Raw genomic sequence first — 16,904 nt, 5'->3', positions numbered from 1 at the left:
GTGGTCTTGGTCTGGGGGGGCGGGTGTGGTCTCTGTTGGAGGGAGGTCGGTGTAGTCTTGGTCGGGAGGGGGGACGAGTGTGGTCGCCGTCGGTGGGAGGCGGGGGTGGGCGGGTGTGGCCTTCGGGGTGAGGTGGCTGTGGTCTCCGTCGCGGGGAGGCGGGGGGAAGTGGGTGTGGTTACTCCAATAGAGTTAGGGATGGGTCGCAATTGAGTGAGATGGTGTGATTTGAAAAGACCGCCTAAATTTGTTGATGCATTTTTGCGCTCAGGATTGGTGTTTCTGTTCATGTTATGACTGAATTAAATGAAATATCGAAACTATTTATAGGAATTAAGATGAGTTTGAATGGGGGGATATTTTTTCCGTATTTACTCAGTCGTTTCGGTTGCCTCCCGCATGGCTACTATATGGTGCAAGTACTAGAACTCAAACATAATAATTTAGTAAAAATGCAAAAGCTGTTATCTGTGCAGAGAAGTACGTTTGCAGCTGTGGACAACGAATATATAAAAAAACACATAAACTGCGCAAAGTAAGAGAGATTACAGAAGGACATAGCTGACACAGAAAAGAAATAATATGCGCATTGACCTAGAGGAGTGCAGCGTGCTAAGGGCCGGTATCGATTCCTGGCTTCAGAATCGTGACGAATTATTGACGAGCGGTTTATGGCAGCTGAAAGCCATTTATGGAAGGACAGAAAAAAGACAGGAGGAGGCCTCAAACGCCGGCGCGGTGGTGGCGCGTGGCCACGCATAGACTTTGGCGCGGGACATGCTGTCGGGGCGCCATGCGAGCACAAGGGCACCTCTGTCCGACCCCGATACGTGCCACTCGCCCGCCCACTCTCCTGTGGAACGCCTTCCCTCGTTCCAGATCGCAGTGACACGCACCCCACAAATCCTGCCCTTTAACAACACACCGCTCGTTATGAGGCACTCTCCCTGTCCCCTGCACACATCCCTTCGCTGAACACATCCCCTCCCCCTCTCATCAGGGGCGCCCCTGCCTTAACGTCTGCACTCCCACCCTCTCCGCCGACTAGTACCCCTCTTCTTACCCCCCCGACCCCGCACACGCCACCTGCACGCCTGCCCTCCGGTGGAACGCCTCCGCGTTCCCGACCGCACTGACACGCACCTCCACAATCCGTGTCCCTTCACCTCACAGGGCTCGTTATGAAGCCTTTCCGTGTCCCTGCGATCAGGTCTACAAGATTCCGTTTGCCTGCGTTCGCAAACGTTACATACTCTCTCCGCCCGGCCTTTCTGTCTCTTTCAAACCCCCTCCAACGATAGTGGTGTGCAATTTTATGCTGCCAAGGGCAACCGCGTTTCCACGTGGGGGCTCGGTGCCCATTTCATCGCTCAAAAAGCCCTTCAGTTCAGACACTCCTCTGCTTCACAACCGCTGTTGCGCGTCAGACTTCACCATGCCCTTTCGCGGTGCAAGTGCTGCTAAACACCCAAACAATGGATACGTCGTACCGCACCCCCCAAGACGACACAGTGTCTCGCCTGTGCTTCTCCCCTGCAAGCACCGGCCACATTTTCCTCATCGCCTCGTCATGAAACGGCTCGGTGCGCTGTTGGCAAGTAAACCAAGATCAGAGCTTGGCGGTCGCTGCATCCGTGACCGAGCAAGGCGCCCTTGTTCTCGACTGCGCGTGGGCAACGGACGGGTGCGCTACTTATTGCGGGGGCGCGGGGAAGGGGAAGATCGTTGGGATTTGTCCATTGGCGCTACTACCATTGTCGCCGCTCACGACGAGCCCGTGACTCAAGTTTGCGACGTGGAGGAGAAGAAATTGCTCAAAACCACTTCATGGGATAAGACGCTGCGCTATTGGGACGTCTGTCCACCGACTGGATCGCCGGTGGGGTTTATGCCTCTCGCTGACCAAGCTTACGACATAAATGTCAAAGAGCCGACTGTTGTTGTTGGTCTGGCCGAAAAAATAGGCGGGGAGGATGCGAATGTGGGCGTGTGTGTGCATTTGTGGGTGCGTCTCGGACGGGTGGCCGGAGTTAGAGGTGCGGGCGTTGGGGAGGGGTGGGAGGCGGGGTGGGTACAAAGTGAGGATAGTGTTGGGAAATAAGTGAAAGGAGTGGGATCGATGGTGGGTCTCGAGGAGAAAGGGTTTGCAAGAAGAGCCACGCTGTGCAGGGAGGGGGCGGGCGGGGAAAGGGAGATGCGGGAGAGGTCGCCGTCGGGGCGCTGCGGCTCGGCAACCGAGAGTGATTCCAAACACTTGCTGCATCGATCGGGAAATGGAATGAAAGAAGGACTAGTTTATTTGACAGAACAATCTCATTCTAGCATATCTAGCATGGCCCCTGCGCCCATCTCCTCGTTCTGTCTATCATCACCAAATTGAACGGACAAACGGGCTGCACGCTTCGCGCGATACATTTGCTGCGAGGCTTTGCGTTTTCAGCCTTCTTCACCCCTATCTCTAAAAGTCGCCTCCTGTATTGATTAGCGTGCTTATTGTCTTCGTCACGAAGAGGGTGCCACTTGACGTGTAGATTTGCCAAAGACAGGCAAAGCCGAAATATCTTATCATATTGCTTCACGTCCCAGCGCCACTTGTTAGACATAATTTCCCATAGCGTCGACATCCTGCCAAAAACATTTTCGATAATGATGCGGTCAGCGCTGATCTTGCGATTCCCTCGCTGATCATCGTGAGACAGCGAACCGCCCTTTGGCTTCTTTTTGGGCATTACTGCCTTTATCACATCTGCGGCGCCCTGCGTCTGTTTTTCTGATAGTCTAAACTTTCCCGTACGAAGCCCATGCAAAACCAATGCATGCATGGCGATTTACCCATACTTGCACGAGCAGAAATTTCCCAAGTGTTTCCTATGCGGAGAAATGCGCCATGATTGCGTGGACGTGCATGGCCTGGTTCATGGGCTTGCATTGGTAATTTGCATGGGCTTCCATGGGTTTGCATTGGCCATGTGCATGGGATTGCGTTGGGAATCTGCATGGGCTTGCATGGGATTTTCCATGGGCTTGCATTGGACACCTGTATGGGCTTGCATGGGATTTTGCATGGGATCGCATTGGGAATGTGCATGGGCTTGGAAGGGATTTTTGCACGGGTTTGCGTTGGCCATCTGCATAGGCTTGCATTGGCCATATACATGGCCTTGCATGGGCTTTCTGCATGTACTTGATTTGGCTATTTGCATGGGCTTGCATTGACCTTTGCATAGGCTTGCATGGGTCTACTGGGCGGTTTTCTTTCGCTCTAGCCGTACAGGTCTCCTCCTTTAGTTTATGCTACGAGCATAAACTAAAGGAGGAGACTTGCATGGTTTACAGCATTACAATACAAGACCCGAACGTCGAGGCAAATCTTTTCGCGCTTGCAGCTGCTGGGGATGGCGGCGGTCTCGAGTGGAGCCCGCGGCCCGCTCCGCTAGTATACTTTTTGGGCAGGCGGTGTCGTGTGCTTCTGGCTATGGAGCGCCGTTCGCGGTCTCTCGCAAAGCGCTAAGAGTGGCCGGCCGGAGCGGGGCCGGACAGCTGTGGGCGGCATCATGCACTATAATGGTGCACGGCGCATCCCAAGATCGTTCCAATGCTGACATGCTAGTGGCGCACCAGCAAAGCCTTTGTTGCGTCAAGTCAAGTCGAATTGAACTATTGAGTCGGAGAAACTTTGTTCGTGCCTTCCATGACTCCCTGCGTCGGCCACGAAGACACTCCATGGAGTGTCTTCGTGGCCGACAACTGTGCACAGTTGTAGCAGCAGGGGGCTACGCGAAATGCAAAGCAAACGTCAAATCGCGAAAATTTCGACGAACATAAAACTTCCTTGTGGTTGTCGATAGGCGTACTAAAAGAGTCAGTAAAGAGTAGAGTACACTTGTGAGACGTGCAAAGAGTCCGCCAGATGGAGACCTCACTTACCTTTCATCCAGTACGCAGTCCAGCAGACACGCAATCGTGTCTTCCTCACCGTGACGGTTGCAAGCAGTGCATGACTAAATGAGATTGTGTTCACACAATGGCAGTCTGTCAGAAAGGACCTGGGCCGACGCCGTAAGTTGAACAAAGACTCTCTCGTAGTGGAAAGATCGATTTGTACGTACCGTGAGTTGTAACAACTGGCTATGCATTCTGAGAACGAAACACCAAACTTCGAGAGTCTCACACTTTAGCATTGACCGTTAGCAAGGAAACATATGTATTCAGCATAATGAAAGCACTTGATCGCTAAAGCAATTTTGAAATGAATGCTGCGAGAGTACGGGAGAGTCCGCTTCGGGTCATCTAGATTGTAGCAGCTCGAACCATGTGTAGATATCCTAACTCCAAGTCCATAGCATAATCAAATGCCTCAACGTCCGGGGGCGCTGGATAGCTGATTCCACTTGCAGTGGCCAGTCGACGGAGCGTCGCAGGATTGCACAGCCTGATACACACTAACTTGATATGTTTTGTTGTGCGCCTCTACGCCACGTACACGGCTGTCTATTACACAGCTGAGCGTGTAGCGTAGAGGCGCGAAAGAGACTGCATCCAATGCAGCCTTATTGGGCTTGGTAGTGCTTCACGGACGGTTTGTTCGTATCGTACGAACACTGACGTCCGAGTACCTGTTCGTCTCTGTATGCTTGGCGAAGTCGCTTCAGGGGCCCATGCGTCATCCCCACAAGCCAAAAACGTAAACCGATCGCGCTGGCACTAGCGCTGTCGGCCGTGCAACGCAAAGCTCGCGTGGGATGGCGACCAGCCGCCGGGCGATTTCAATAATACCCTTGAATGAAATCATTTTCGACAGATTACTGGGCCAATCAAAAGGCACCCCTCCCACGTTGTGGACCTCAAGCAGATCATGATGCTCTTGCTCAGTTTTTGTGCCACTCACCGGCAAGCCCATGTGGAAGAGCATCAACAGCAGGGCCAGCTTCTTCACGAAGCTTGTGCCTGCGCCATGCACCACGTTTCTGTTTGTTGCCCGTACTGCAGAGAAAGTTTCCCAAGGCAGGCCTACCTGGGAGCCCACAAGAAAAAATGCAAGCAGGCAGCAGTAGATGAAGCTGAGGCACAAGAGGCTGACGCTTCTGACTCACCACCACCCGTGAAGTCTCGTCGTTTGCGTGGGAGCTTCCAACTCACCGGTCGTGCCTTGCAAGAGCGGTATGAGGATAGGATCCGACTGGCAGCGCAAGATTCGAATGTTATCCTGCCAGCCGCCGGCCTTAGCAAAACTTTTTCGCCCCATTTCGCACTGGATGAAACAGGGCAGGATGAACAACCGGAAGAGGCAACCGCAGCTGATACGTCAGGTGTAGAGGAGTCGCGAGCTGAGGATGCGACGAAGGAAGAGGTGGTTCACGCACTGCGAAATGTGGTGCTGGAGATCGGCGACAAAGGTGGTGATCGACAGGCGAACACAATCATCAATCTCCTCCAACATCAGTCATTTGATGCAAGCTTACTCAGGATCGGCTTCGAATCTATTCAGGAAATGCGCCAGAAAGCAGGAGAGGACGCTAAATGCTGGCTCGCGGATCTGAACTTCAAGCAGCAGACCATCTACGACCCCAAGAACTGCAACGTGTATGGAGTTGGCTGGTTCCGCTCGCCAGTCGATTCTCTCAAGCGCCAATTTGCAAAAGCTCAGTCACACCAGCTCTTCTTCGATCCATTCATAGAAACGAACCGCGCCAATGTAAGAGTTTACAATCACACGATGGGCTGAGCTCTTATAGAAAACGTGGTTCCTCTGATAAAGGACTTTATCATCAGTGGCGATGGCGGTGGATTCTGGATTGATAATTACAGCTTCGTCGGAGCGATTTAGGCTTACTCAGACAAATCGTGCCAGACTTTGAAAGTCGGATCTCACTCCTTCCTGCCTTTCCATATCTGCTCTCTGAACATGACTCAGACGATCCGACAGGAGCTCATCTCCAACGGCGACACTATCGTTGCGTACTTTCCAGTTGAATTCGTGCGGGCTGCAATTAATGTTGCCAACTCTACCGGCGATGACGAGGAATATTGGTGCCGCGAGGAAGAGGAACAGACTTTTGTAATGCCAGAAAGAGTTTCAGTCCAAGAGCGGCGATTATCGAAGAGCCGTGTATTTCAGGCATCAATCAAGGAGGCCTTGCTTCCGCTTTGGGATGTATCGCGCACTGGAATAGTCGTAGCAGATGGAGAGGGAAATGTCCGAAAATGCCACCCTGTTCTAGCCTCATATGTTGCGGATATGCCCGAAGCATCGGACGTGGGGGGCACGGTGCACGGGCACTGCCCTCGGGGGTACACTGCGAAGCTCGATCTTGCCTCGGAAGAGCCTTGCATTCCACGTAATATCTTGGACACTGTGCAGCGATTGAATAAGTTCGAAGTCGCTGAGCAGGCTTGTGATACGGCGAGAAAGAAGTCTCTACAAGAAAACATGAGACTGGTGGGCGTGACGACGGTTCGCCCTGCCCTTTTGAAGTGGCCGTTCATGGATCTAACCGAAGAACTGGCACTGCCGAGACTGCTGCGTTTTGAAACATTGCATAATTTTTTCCTGGGTTTATCGCGGACTCTTAAGGTCTGTGCGAGCGAAATGTTGAAAGATCCATTGCTAAGCACGACAGAGCTGCTGAATTCCAAAGGAGGCCCAAGAAAGCTCAAGTCGGCTAGAGTCGACGTATTGAAAAGATGTAACGCGTTTCTAAAGCGTATTCAGGCAGAATCGCCCTGCGTGGGGCTTAAGTTTGATTTCACGAAGTCCGGGACAAACGATGAGCTCTCTGGGTTCTTCACATCAACAGGGATAGTTGCCATGCTTGAGGCCAAAGACCTCGCCGGCATTGATCAAGTCATGCCATTCGTCTTTGCTCTGTTGGACAGGCTTTGTGGCACTATTAATAAGTCTCCTTTGACGACTGTTTGCGTCCTTTATCAAGAACTGGTGGCTACAGCTACCTCCCGCTTCTCGGAGCCTGGCTTCACCGCAGTTGAGCTCGACGCGCTCGCCGACCAGATCTCAAATTTCCAGGACAAAGCAATCGAGGTGTTTGGCAAGTACCAGGCAAGTGGTATGGCATTTCCGAAATTCCATGCTCTTGGACACCTTGTCTCAGACATCAAGATGTGTGGGAGCTTATCAATCTACAGCGCGGACTCGTACGAGGCAAGCCACAAACTGTTTAAGACAGCATATGACAAGACTTCGAAACGCAAAGGCACCAGGCAGGAAGAGGCAATGCGGCGCTTGGTGCTTGCTCAAGGAGCTCAAGAGGCCAGTGCGAGGTCGATGAGCACCCGGATGCTTCCGCTCATGGAGGAAGTCATCGCCAAGCTAATGGGTAACAGAAGGACGGAATCACTCACAAAGATCAAACAGGAGATGGTGCGTGAGGACGCTGCAGGCTTGTCTGGTGGGGGCGACATAATGATGTGGGCACAGATTCATGCACATGCAGGTTCATGCGGCAGCCTTCTCCAGCACTCAGGCGAGCTAGGACCCAACATTGCGGTGCAAGAACTTTGCGAAGATGTCGGAGGTCCCGGACGTTTGCAGTGGTATATTGATTCAATCCAAGAGCAGCACAGGCCACTGGCTGACTCTGTTGTGCGAAGACCCGCTACTGCATCTGTTGCTGGCCTCCCGTGCCCAACGTTAAAGGGCTGTGAGGCGCCTGAAAGCGGCGCTGGCGACTTTAAGATTTTAACTATGGACAATGGAGACAGAGAGATGCAGCGTGCCGTCTCGTCACACAGCTACTACAGCAGCAAAGTAGCGAGACAGGATAATGTCATGATTGAGGAGAGTGGCGATGATCCGCCGGGAGGCACAGGCGGAATTGTGCCTCGAAAGGTCTACATTGCGAAAGTACTGGCTTTTATCGCTATCAAAATCCTGCGACGGGGTCACCTCCTGGCTGACGCATCTGTGAAGAGAGACGACATCGAGATTTGTTTCATTCGGTACTACGATCGTGTTCACGGGGACGAAATCGATGCCGTTGACCGCGCCTTGAACTGCTTGAAACTTCGTTGGGCTGTGAGGGGAGAAGATGAAACTGTTTCTCCAGGAGCACCTGCGTGCGAAGCTGAAACGTCTACGGAAATGACAGATCTCGCTTACATTGATGTGCAATATGTCGGCTCAATCCGCGGCTTGCTTCACGTCGTTCGTTGCGATGATGAGTTGAGAGGCACGAGGTCGCAACCATCCCTCATCCGCAGTGGATGGGAGACGCATCGATTCTACATCAACCGATTTAAGCAGCCAATGCGTAAGATGAGGTACTCCACTGCAGACCAGCATGATCACAGACCTCACGACCCGTAATGCTCCTTCTACTTAATCGCAGCCTTAGCACTGCAATCGGAACCGCTGGGACAACTCTGAGAATACGGACCGCTCGTCAAAATCTTGAAAAGACACTGACTGAGTCAATCGAGACAAAGAGCGTCCCACAATGTCGATCGTGATAAAGTGTTTTCATGCCTGTCCGCTCAAGAGAGCTGATGTAATCAGGATGCAAGATTCTTCAGGAAGCAAAATGCCTGGCAGTTGCAAAAATCATACACACATGCACCTGCGTACACGTGAGCTGCCATAAACATTTGCCCAACTGTCCTCAAGCTGCACACACAATCCCATTCCCTATCGCATTGCCCTTCTCGCTGTGACGTTCTACGCAATAACAAATGTACCACTTGTAGAAGCTCGGTCAACATCGCTCCGCGGCACATCCACAGAAGCCTCAACAAACCATTCCCGATGCCCGCATCGCCTCCCTCCTTCTTTGGTCTTACTCAGCGCCAGCAAACCATGGCCCCCACGCATCCCTCCTCTCTCTCCCCTTCCTGAAACGCACCATGTCTGGTCTCCCCAATCGCAGCGACAAACCCGGAAACCCCCCCGCTCCACACTCATCCTACTGTTGCTTGGTACAGTACTATCACTCGTGCCAGATGCGAAATGCTACCAGTATACACACGCCCTCAATTCCTCTAGATCAGCGCCGCATGTATTTCTCCCGTCTTTCTCGACCCACACGTCGCGCCTGGACGCCACCCGATAGACTCGCAGGAAAAATTGGAAGGCTGAAAAAGCTGTTGTCTCTATCCCGCATGTGAACCGGGCGAACTTGGATCACATTCACTCAGCGCCGTCGCGCAGCTCTTTGTAGGCTTGTCTCGCCTTCCTCTGACGTGCCGACGTGCTCGTCGCGTGCGGCAATGGTCGTCGACTACAGAAGGGCTTCAAATAAAACTTTCAACTTTACTAGCGTAAATTTGACTATAATGTTTCGCAATTAAACTATCGCTACATAATTCTGTAACGGTCATGAGCAATTTACTCCAGCAAAAATTTACTGCCGGCCTAAAGCTTGAGTTAGTGCCTCAGGCAGGTGCAATTTTCTGCGGTGGAGTAGTCTGGCGAGGACGAGTACGTACGCAGATTCGCCAATCCTCCTGAGGTCTGAACCTCAGGTCCGTCGGCGCACCACTGTTTCGGCCTGCCTGATGACTGTGGGCCGCCGGTGGGGGAGGATGGATGAGGAACCGGAGTCACCGGTCCGGAGAAGCAAGCGATTGCGGCGTGGCCTCGCTTCCGAGACAAGAACCGTGGCTGATTGCGGACTTCCCTCAGTGGCTCGTAAAAGGAAAAGAGCCAACCGCGGAAGCCACGGAATCTCAAGCCATGAGCCTGAGAGCAGGGAGGGAGATGGTAGCGCTCTCGACTTGAGCGCGGCGATCCCGACGCGGCTAGACAGTGAAATCGGGCCTCTGGCCACCAACGTGGCACTACACTTGGATTCTACGGTCCCCAACCTCAGTCGCGCTACAGATGTCCTTCCCCCGGACCGAAGTTCTTCGGCCCCCGCTGTTGTCGCCGGATAGTCGACTGGCGACATGGCCGCGGGTGTCGACGCAGCTGTACTGCAGCGGCAGATCGCATCACTGCTCAACCGTGAGAGAGCGAGGGCTGATGAGCAACACATTTATATGCAGACAATGCAAGAAGTGAAAAAGCTACAAGGTGAGAAGATCAATTCGTTAATGATCGAGGTTGCTCGGCTGAATGCGCAGGTGATGGAGCTCTCGCATGCCAAGGCTGCGTTGGAGGTCCTGGTTGCAGGTTCGTCTCGTGGAGGACGCCAGGCTGCCGCCGCTGCCGAGCGCGCAGTCATTGCGACCAAGAAGAAGCGTCAAAAGGACGAGGCATTCCTTGACACGATCACCCCGCTTCAACGCGACCTTGTCGTGGTGATGAAATATGCCTCTGATGACATCGCGCGTCGTTGCATGCGCAATCTTACTCCGATGGAGCAGTCGCCAGGAATTGCAGACTATCGGTGGGTTCCCTCGCCTCTGAAGATCGCTGAAGGCGATGGGATCGGACCGCTGGGAGGCGGCACTCGAGCGGCGGTACCATCACTCGATGTGGCGAAGCTAGGCATTACAAACGGCGCACTTCTACCGCCGCAATTGTCTCCTACCATTCTGGCTCGCACTGCATACAAGATGGCTCTCGAAAGCGGATCGCTTACCAGTGCTCTGAGAGCAGCATCCAAGGAGGAGATTTCGGGTGCATGCATCTTCAATGGCATTCAAGGGGCATCTAATCTCTCTGCGGAGGTGGCTGACAAGGCGTCGTCATATATGTCCAGCCTCAAGCGAACGGTTTGGACCAGGCTGGCCAAGGTGTGGGACGTCACTTGTATTCCGGTTCAAAACAAGCTGAAGAGTGCCTCAGTCGACTACATCATTCATGCTCTGAACAATGCTGCTGGCGAAGACGTGAAAATGATGGGAATTGCGTTTGCAGATGACGACAGCGGCGGGATTGACAAAATTATGCGAGCATGTATTGACTGTATTACCTCTCGTAGCCTAGACCACTGGCGTACAGTGGTGCCGCCTGGGCATTCAGAGAGCGATAATATTTGGAGAGAGTGGCGTTGACATCTTGTTCGTTTTTGACACCGCTCGGGATATTTACAAGGAGTGGGCTGGACTACGATTGGGAAAAGAGCGCCTCAGGGCTGGCGTAGCATCAATTTTGACGCTCGCCCGCCTCGATGCCTGGATCGCGACGCGCTGCGTAATACAGGTGGCACTGGCGAGGACAGCGCTGGGCATTGCGACAAAATTATCCGACGATGGTGCAGAGGAGAGCGATATACACTCTGCGTTGCTGAAGGTTCTGAGCAAAGGTGGAGTTTCGCACGCAATGTTCACTGACGTGCTTTCACATTTGTTACCGAAAGCAACGCTGGGTATTCACGAAACGTTGCGCGAAATAGTTGAGAGGGTTGCTCCAGAAGAGCTGGAGAAGACTCTGATCTCTGATGCCAGCGGGGAGACTTTTGAGCATGCAAACGATACGAGGGAGATAACCTTTTCGTACGTCTGCCCGTATTCGATAAAGGAGGGCAAGGACTGCGACCGCGTCGTTCTCAGACCTTCAGCATTCAAGAAATATGTCTGCGATTGGATCGGAGATGTGTGCGATGGCTTGGTGGGCGTTAGCGAGCTCACGTCTTCCCAGTTTGATCCGATAAGTTTCGACGGCGAGGGGTAGTACTCAAACCTGGAGGCTTGTAATAGAACGTAAATACTAGTGCTATACCAAAAAAAGTTCGAATAGTACACAACAATGAATTCCCGGTGATCCGTCCGTCTGTGCCTCCCCCGAACAACCAAGCATTTCTTGCCCTAGCATGTTCAACGTAAATTGCGCCGCGCCCCACTCTAAGCACGACCAGCAGACGGGGGCAGTGACGGTGTCTTCTCATACCTTAGACGACGTCGAAGCCGCACAGCATGACCTGGGCGAAGCAGATGAGCATGGTGCCCAGCTTGCCCACATCGCGAATCGTAAAAAAATCGCCACCGAACCTCAAAGCATTGTTGAAGGTCGCTCTCTGTGCGTGCGAATGCTAGCGGCTACAGGCACGATTGTGCAACAGTGCAGGCGGATGATTTCAAAAAAACCAGCATGTCGTAATTGTTTGTAACATATATCGAAAAACAGGTTGACGTTTTCGGTTGGCAGGTAGTCGGGGTCGGACACCTCTTTCCTTTCGCACACCCGAGCCCGCCACTGCTCATATATCACCATGCTCGACGCTCCGATGTTCCCTAATGCCGACACGCCTTCCATTGCCACAGCTACTCAGCACACACAAGTGTCAAGGTACTCCCAAGAATGATCGATTCGAGCCTTTTCTGGCAGCTCATCGTCGTACAGCCATAGAACTTGACTACGTTGACCAAAGAAGAAGCACGATGAAAACGTTCAGTTCCGTGAACGAATGAAATACTACGTTAAGATGATCAAACGTGGCACGAGCTACAGAGAAGATCTTCTTATCAAACTTCACAGCAGTCGGAAGAAAATGGTCAAGCCAACTTCAGGAGGTTCTTGAGTTCAATTTCATTGGGGAAGTCGACGGGAGGTGTTCCAACACTGCGGTTAAGCAGAGAGATAAGTACGAATCAAAAAGTAGATGGAGAGAGGGATCGAACTGAGGACCTACGTGCGATTGGGGATCACGGTCATATCGCCGCGATGGTGAGCCTCGGCACACCACTGGAGAAGGGGGCAGACGGGGTCGACATGAATGCAGTCCGTGCTGCATAGTTGTACGAAAACGCGATCGACAAGAATGACGTCAGCGCGATGGTCGCTCTCGGCTTGCTGTTGTAGAAGAGCGCAGAGGGGGTCGATAGGAACGCGGCTTGCGCCGTGTAGTTGTACGAACGTGCGATCGAAGTAGACCTGTGTGTCGACGCGATATACAAGCTTGGCAACGTAATGAGGGATGGGAACGACGGAGTTGGGAAGGATGGAGCGCGGACTGTCAAACTATAGAGGAGGGCAATTGAGGAACAAGATCATGTCCATTCTATATTCAATTTCGGCACGCTGCTGGCATATGATGTGGAGGGATTCGAGAGAAACACGGCATAGACAAGTTCGAGCATGCGATCGAGAAGGGTAATGATGTCACTTCGATGGTCAATCTCGGTCTCTTCCTTCACAAGGGCACTGAGGGAGTCGAGACGAACGCGGTTAACGCTGTACGAATGGGAGATGGTGCATCTCGGCCTCCTACTGCAGGACGGCGCGGGGGGGTCGTGAAGAACGGGGTTCGCGCCTCAGAGCTGTACGAGCTTGCGATTGACAGGAGGGACGATGTGCATGCATTGGACAATCTTGGTCTGCTGCTACACCACGGCACGGAAGGAGTGGAAATAGACGAGGTCCGCGGCCTGGAGCTGTACGAGCGTGCGCTGGATCGAGAGGTACTTGCGGAGGGAGAACGAGTCGGCGAAGAGCAGGGACGGGATGGAGGGCGAGCTGGACGAGAGGCAGCTGTACGAACGGCTCATGGAGCGCGGAAGGGTCGGCGGAGACAAGAGGTCGACGGCGGTGCGCGCCACCAACTCGGCGTGCGTCTCGATGACCACGTGAGGGATGAGCGCGCAATCTGGCGGTGCAGATCGGCTGTCCTATCAGCTCCCCCTGCACTTTGTGCACGAGCCAGCCTCTTCTCCGCGATCAACTTTGCCGGCGCGACGGCAGCGGCGCGCGTGTGGGGCAGGCGCACCGCGAGCGTGTGGCACGTCTGCGCGGACGACGGAGTCGTAGGCGCAGCTGTCGCTGTGCGGGTGGAGACGCTTCTGCAGCGCGAGCTGACGTCTGGAAGTGGTGGAAAGCGGAACAGGAGGTTACGAAGAGGGGGGAGGCTGGGCTGCAGGAGTTGCAGCGCCCCCTGTTGGCAGAGGAGCGTCGGATATTAAATGCTGCGGCGGGCAATGCCTCGACTGCAGCCACGTGTAAAATTGCGCAGGGGAGGAATTTTATTGAATTGCAAGGGTGGGCGGTGGGCCGATACAGAAAAGTTCATTTATTTCTCTAACATTATACTCTGTCTTTATTTTCACTAATCAAGGCGGGGCCGATGCACAGGGGGGCCGATACTGTAGCACGAAATCGTCGGATATAAATTGGTTGGAAATTTACTTCTGGCACCGCCAGAAAGGTCGGTAGTCGTGCGCACGCAAAGGCGGGGCGATGGAGAAGGGGTTTCAGCAGGGGTGGTGTGCTTCGGTACCACTCCCCTGCTACCCTTTTCTTTTGGTCGCGAGTTCAATTATGCATGAATACTGATAATAAATAAATAATTTGTTGAATTTAAATAATGTTTAGATTAATACATAATTTGTAGATTTACACAATTTTAATTTTTGGCAGTGTCGCGCAGCCAAATCTCATGAAGATTCGAACGTTGAGACGTTCTTCGGGCAGTACACGGCCAAAACTAAAACTAAAGGGTCAAAGTGTAGATTTGGGGGCGACACCCGGCCAAAGTGAAATCTACGTGGGGCGATTTCAATGTGGTGGGGGTTTTTATAGGGCGACACTACTAGAAAGTGCTCTGCTAGTAGGGTGATTTTGGTCCATGGTGTCCTCTGCATGGGGTGACAATGCACGTTTTCTAGGGTGACAGAAAAACGATCGTAAAGTCACCTCCGACAAACTCATATTCGGGGATGTCACCCCATAAAAACCTATACCATCATGGCCATTTCGGCAGAGACCTAAATGTTAGAAAAGTCGCCCTAAAAACCGATGATTGTTTTAATGTCACCCCTATAAAAGCACGCCAACGCACGGTTTCGCGCTGGATAAAGCGCTCTCAAAACTGAAACAATATAGTGTGGCTATAGAGGACGCCCAGTGCCCACCACAGTAGCATACGGTGACGCGCGGTCAAGCGGCGTACGTTCTGCCTTCTGAACCCGCTATTTTTCGGCGTCTAAGTTCCCCAGCCCCCCCCGCACATCTCCCGCAATGCCCTCACCCGCCTTCTTCATCGCCTGACTCTGCACCCTGCCTCTGGCATGGTTCAGAGCAAGGCGATGAAGGCAGGCACATGGGATTGCATATTGTTACTGATTTTGCACTGAGACAGCTTTATGGGGATGAAAACACTAGGTAAACATGCTTCCGTGTTATGTAAAATACTGTATGTAATTGTATGTAGATAGAGTGGGTAGAAGGTGCCGGTGTTTCGCATATGAAGTCACCTTATATTTCCAACTGAAATCACATCAATCTCAGAAAACGATCCAATGTCGCCCTATAGACACAGATAAAGATCGGCATGATTCAACATGTCGTTTTCTTAGGGCGACGTCACCCTCGGAATTGGATGAATGAGGAACGTCACCCTTCAATGCCACCTCAGTTGGGGTAGTCGCCCCCAAAACACCCCCAGGGCTGGAACTTCACCTCCCCAGAGGCATCAAAAGCCGCACCTGTCACCCCAAGATCCACAAATGGCCCAAAACTAAAACGTGTGATTGAACTCGGCTTGTGCTTCTGGGGGACCTATTGGCTCGACTATTGGAAGCGCAGGAACGCCGTGCTCAACGTCAAGTGGGGGTTGGACAAGTTCTACGAGGACAACGAAAACGACATTCGCGCCGATTTCGAAGGCGATGATAGGCAAGGTTTTTATTGCCGCGGCGGGTTTGTCAACCTGGAGGATCTTGATCCGGAAAGGGCGGCTGCGGACGATTTCGAACGCGCCAGAGAGCCGGGGCTGCGATCGAGGATCCGCGGGCAGCTGCTGCGAGTGACGGGCGCGCATGCCGCGTTCGAGCCGAGTGGCGAGGACGTCATTCGGATTGGCGGCGGGAATGACCCAGACTTTGTGCTGGACGCCCCGATTACGGGCTTGACCTTCTCGTCGTTGCCGGTCTTTCCGTATGCCAGTAAGCGCGACGTCCAGCGACGCGTTTACATCAGCTCGTTGGTCACCCTGTTTTCGCATCATGTGTGGGCGCGTGCTCGTTTCTGAACCTCTTCTTCAAAAAATCCATTGCCGGCCTTTTCGGCTCGCATGCGTTTGCCAAGTTTGCCCCAGGTATGGCACAGGCGGTGATCATTTCAGTTGCAGACCCTCTTTGGAAGCGCGCTACGCTCAAGCTGTCAAAGTGGGAGAATCATCGTACGACTCAGGCGTATGAGAACAGCATCATTACCAAGCGATTTGCCTTTCAGTTTGTGTCCAGTAAGTTTGATGCGTCTTTGCAAGCACATCCAATCCGATTTTGAAAGTTGAACAGACCTTGCTGACCACTGCGACAGACTACATTACATTGTTTTATATCGCGTTTGTCAAGCCATTCACGCCATCAGACCCTTGCCTTTTGGATGCATCTGGAGCTCCGGACTGCATGGTTGAGCTTGGGATGCTGCTCACTTCATTGCTCATCACAAAGGCGACGGTGCAGCAGTTCATAGAAGTAGGGATGCCATTTATCAAACTGCGCGTCACTCAGTGGCTGAAAAGGAGAGAGCATCGCGAGCTTGTTGAAGAAATGGACACGACCCAGCGCATACAACTGTTCGCGGCAGGCGCTACGATTGACGATGCAGACACGCAAGATCTCGTAGAAGAGTTAAGAATGCCTCCGTATCGGTCGACGGTTGAAGACTATGGAGAAGTTGTAATTCAACATGGTTTTCTAGTGATGTTTGGCATCGCGTTTCCGCTCGCAGCACTGATTAACTTTCTCAACAATATGGCGGAATGCCGCACGGACACATACAAAATGCTCGCCGTACACCAGCGACCGGATGCTGATGATGCAGCGGACATAGGAGGATGGTTGCCCGTACTGAAAGTTTTGTCCACTGCATCTATCGTGACCACGGCTGCTCTCGTTACTATTACGACGCCAGCACTTCAACTGGCTCTCCCGGATTTTATCGGTAACGTTGGTGAGCGGTATCCAGCGGTCTCTTTCTTGATTTTCGAACATGTCCTGTTTTAACGCGATGGGCAGTGGACTTTCTGGTATCTGACAAGCCATCGTCGACCTACCGAATGCTTGCTCGA

General features: G+C 52.8%; 6 protein-coding genes; 5 read left to right on the top strand and 1 right to left on the bottom strand.

The window, feature by feature from the left end:
* The first annotated feature begins 9,897 nt into the window (after positions 1–9,897).
* Positions 9,898–10,950, top strand: CHC_T00007292001 (hypothetical protein). Its single transcript, XM_005710887.1, has one exon. The coding sequence runs from the start codon at positions 9,898–9,900 to the stop codon at positions 10,948–10,950; it is 1,053 nt and encodes a 350-aa protein (XP_005710944.1).
* Positions 10,951–11,218: 268 nt separating this feature from the next.
* CHC_T00007291001 (hypothetical protein) lies at positions 11,219–11,569 on the top strand. The gene has a single exon (XM_005710886.1). It carries the CDS (start codon positions 11,219–11,221, stop codon positions 11,567–11,569), a length of 351 nt encoding a protein of 116 aa, XP_005710943.1.
* Positions 11,570–13,005: 1,436 nt separating this feature from the next.
* Positions 13,006–13,794, top strand: CHC_T00008633001 (Sel1-repeat containing protein). Its single transcript, XM_005710885.1, has one exon. The coding sequence runs from the start codon at positions 13,006–13,008 to the stop codon at positions 13,792–13,794; it is 789 nt and encodes a 262-aa protein (XP_005710942.1).
* A 1,553-nt stretch (positions 13,795–15,347) lies between these two features.
* CHC_T00007290001 (hypothetical protein) lies at positions 15,348–15,833 on the bottom strand. The gene has a single exon (XM_005710884.1). The coding sequence runs from the start codon at positions 15,831–15,833 to the stop codon at positions 15,348–15,350; it is 486 nt and encodes a 161-aa protein (XP_005710941.1).
* A 59-nt stretch (positions 15,834–15,892) lies between these two features.
* Positions 15,893–16,306, top strand: CHC_T00007289001 (hypothetical protein). XM_005710883.1 is given in 3 exon segments: positions 15,893–16,025; positions 16,026–16,073; positions 16,151–16,306. The coding sequence occupies 2 exon segments, from the start codon at positions 16,026–16,028 to the stop codon at positions 16,304–16,306; spliced, it is 204 nt and encodes a 67-aa protein (XP_005710940.1). The 5' UTR covers positions 15,893–16,025.
* An 8-nt stretch (positions 16,307–16,314) lies between these two features.
* Positions 16,315–16,839, top strand: CHC_T00007288001 (hypothetical protein). The gene has a single exon (XM_005710882.1). It carries the CDS (start codon positions 16,315–16,317, stop codon positions 16,837–16,839), a length of 525 nt encoding a protein of 174 aa, XP_005710939.1.
* Positions 16,840–16,904: the final 65 nt, after the last annotated feature.

The sequence above is a fragment of the Chondrus crispus genome, genomic scaffold (genome assembly GCF_000350225.1).
Source record: "Chondrus crispus Stackhouse genomic scaffold, scaffold_69, whole genome shotgun sequence".
In the NCBI taxonomy this organism is placed as follows: Eukaryota; Rhodophyta; class Florideophyceae; order Gigartinales; family Gigartinaceae; genus Chondrus; species Chondrus crispus.
This window is presented reverse-complemented; position numbering and strand designations above follow the sequence as displayed.